Source organism: Gobius niger (assembly GCF_951799975.1).
Source record: "Gobius niger genome assembly, chromosome: 19".
NCBI classification, from domain to species: Eukaryota; Metazoa; Chordata; class Actinopteri; order Gobiiformes; family Gobiidae; genus Gobius; species Gobius niger.
The window spans coordinates 25,214,360-25,215,275 of record NC_136870.1 but is presented as its reverse complement, the minus strand read 5'-3'; the positions used below and the strand labels follow the sequence as shown (position 1 = coordinate 25,215,275).

The 916-nt window shown below is 42.8% G+C and overlaps 1 protein-coding gene across 1 annotated transcript in view; it reads left to right on the top strand.

Annotated features, from left to right (window-relative positions):
- Nucleotides 1-350, top strand: part of cpxm2 (carboxypeptidase X (M14 family), member 2) — a 60,312-nt gene extending 59,962 nt beyond the window's left edge. The window contains exon 15 of the mRNA XM_079577149.1: nt 1-350. This exon is cut by the window's left edge and continues 48 nt beyond it. Within this exon, the coding sequence (XP_079433275.1) occupies nt 1-227 (227 nt within the window). The 3' untranslated portion in view covers nt 228-350.
- The last annotated feature ends 566 nt before the right edge of the window (nt 351-916 follow it).

Genomic DNA, 916 nt, shown 5'->3' with positions numbered 1-916 from the left:
TCTGGGCCCGGGCCGAGGGCTACGCCTCCAGCAGTAAGCGCTGCGAGGTCGGCTACGACATGGGCGCCACCAAGTGCGACTTCGCCCTCGCTCGCACCAACCTGTCGCGCATCCGGGAGATCATGGAGCGCTTCAACAAGCAGCCCATCCGCCTGCGGCACCTGCCCACGCCCCGCAGCAACGCCACGCCCACATGGGCGCGGCAGAGGAGGGAGGGGCGGGGCTAGGGTCAGCGGGATCTGATCGTCTTCATGGGAAATAATTTAAGAAGGTTTTTGGTGTGGTCTCAGATGTGGTCTTGTGTTGAATAGTGCCCAGACATAAGCTGCTTTTTTTGTAGTTTTTTGTCGTGGTCGGGTTTAACAAACTTAGCAGTTTATTAAAAGAAAGAAAGAAAAGTGTTTATGTGAATATAGCTGCACATTTTGAAACAACATTTAGATATTCACAGAGCTCATTTCAAACATGAGCAGGAGCAATAGCAATTGGGGGAAAGAAATATATATTGAACTTAAAAACCTAAGTTAACTTACTGTATAGCATTTGAGTTGACTAAACTTAGGTTTTGTTGTGCCAAATAATTTGATTTGTAAGAGTTTGGCGCAACATAAACGTTTTAAGTCAAGAAACAAAAGTGCTGTGCAGTTGCCTCATCTTTTCAAGTTACTTTTTACAGTGTGCTAAACTAATACAAGAATATGTTTCAGAACATGTTTGTAGAGCTCATATGGGTGTAATGGTACACGAAAATGTCATTTGGTTTGGTTCAATTAATTGGAGAGCACGATTATTCAAAAATCACAGAGCATTAAAATGAATGTAAAGAGACCCATTTAGATCTCTTAGAATGTCTTTATAAAAATAAAAAAAAGGTTGTTTCCTCATCAACTTCCTTATCTCTTCAAACTATCCATCC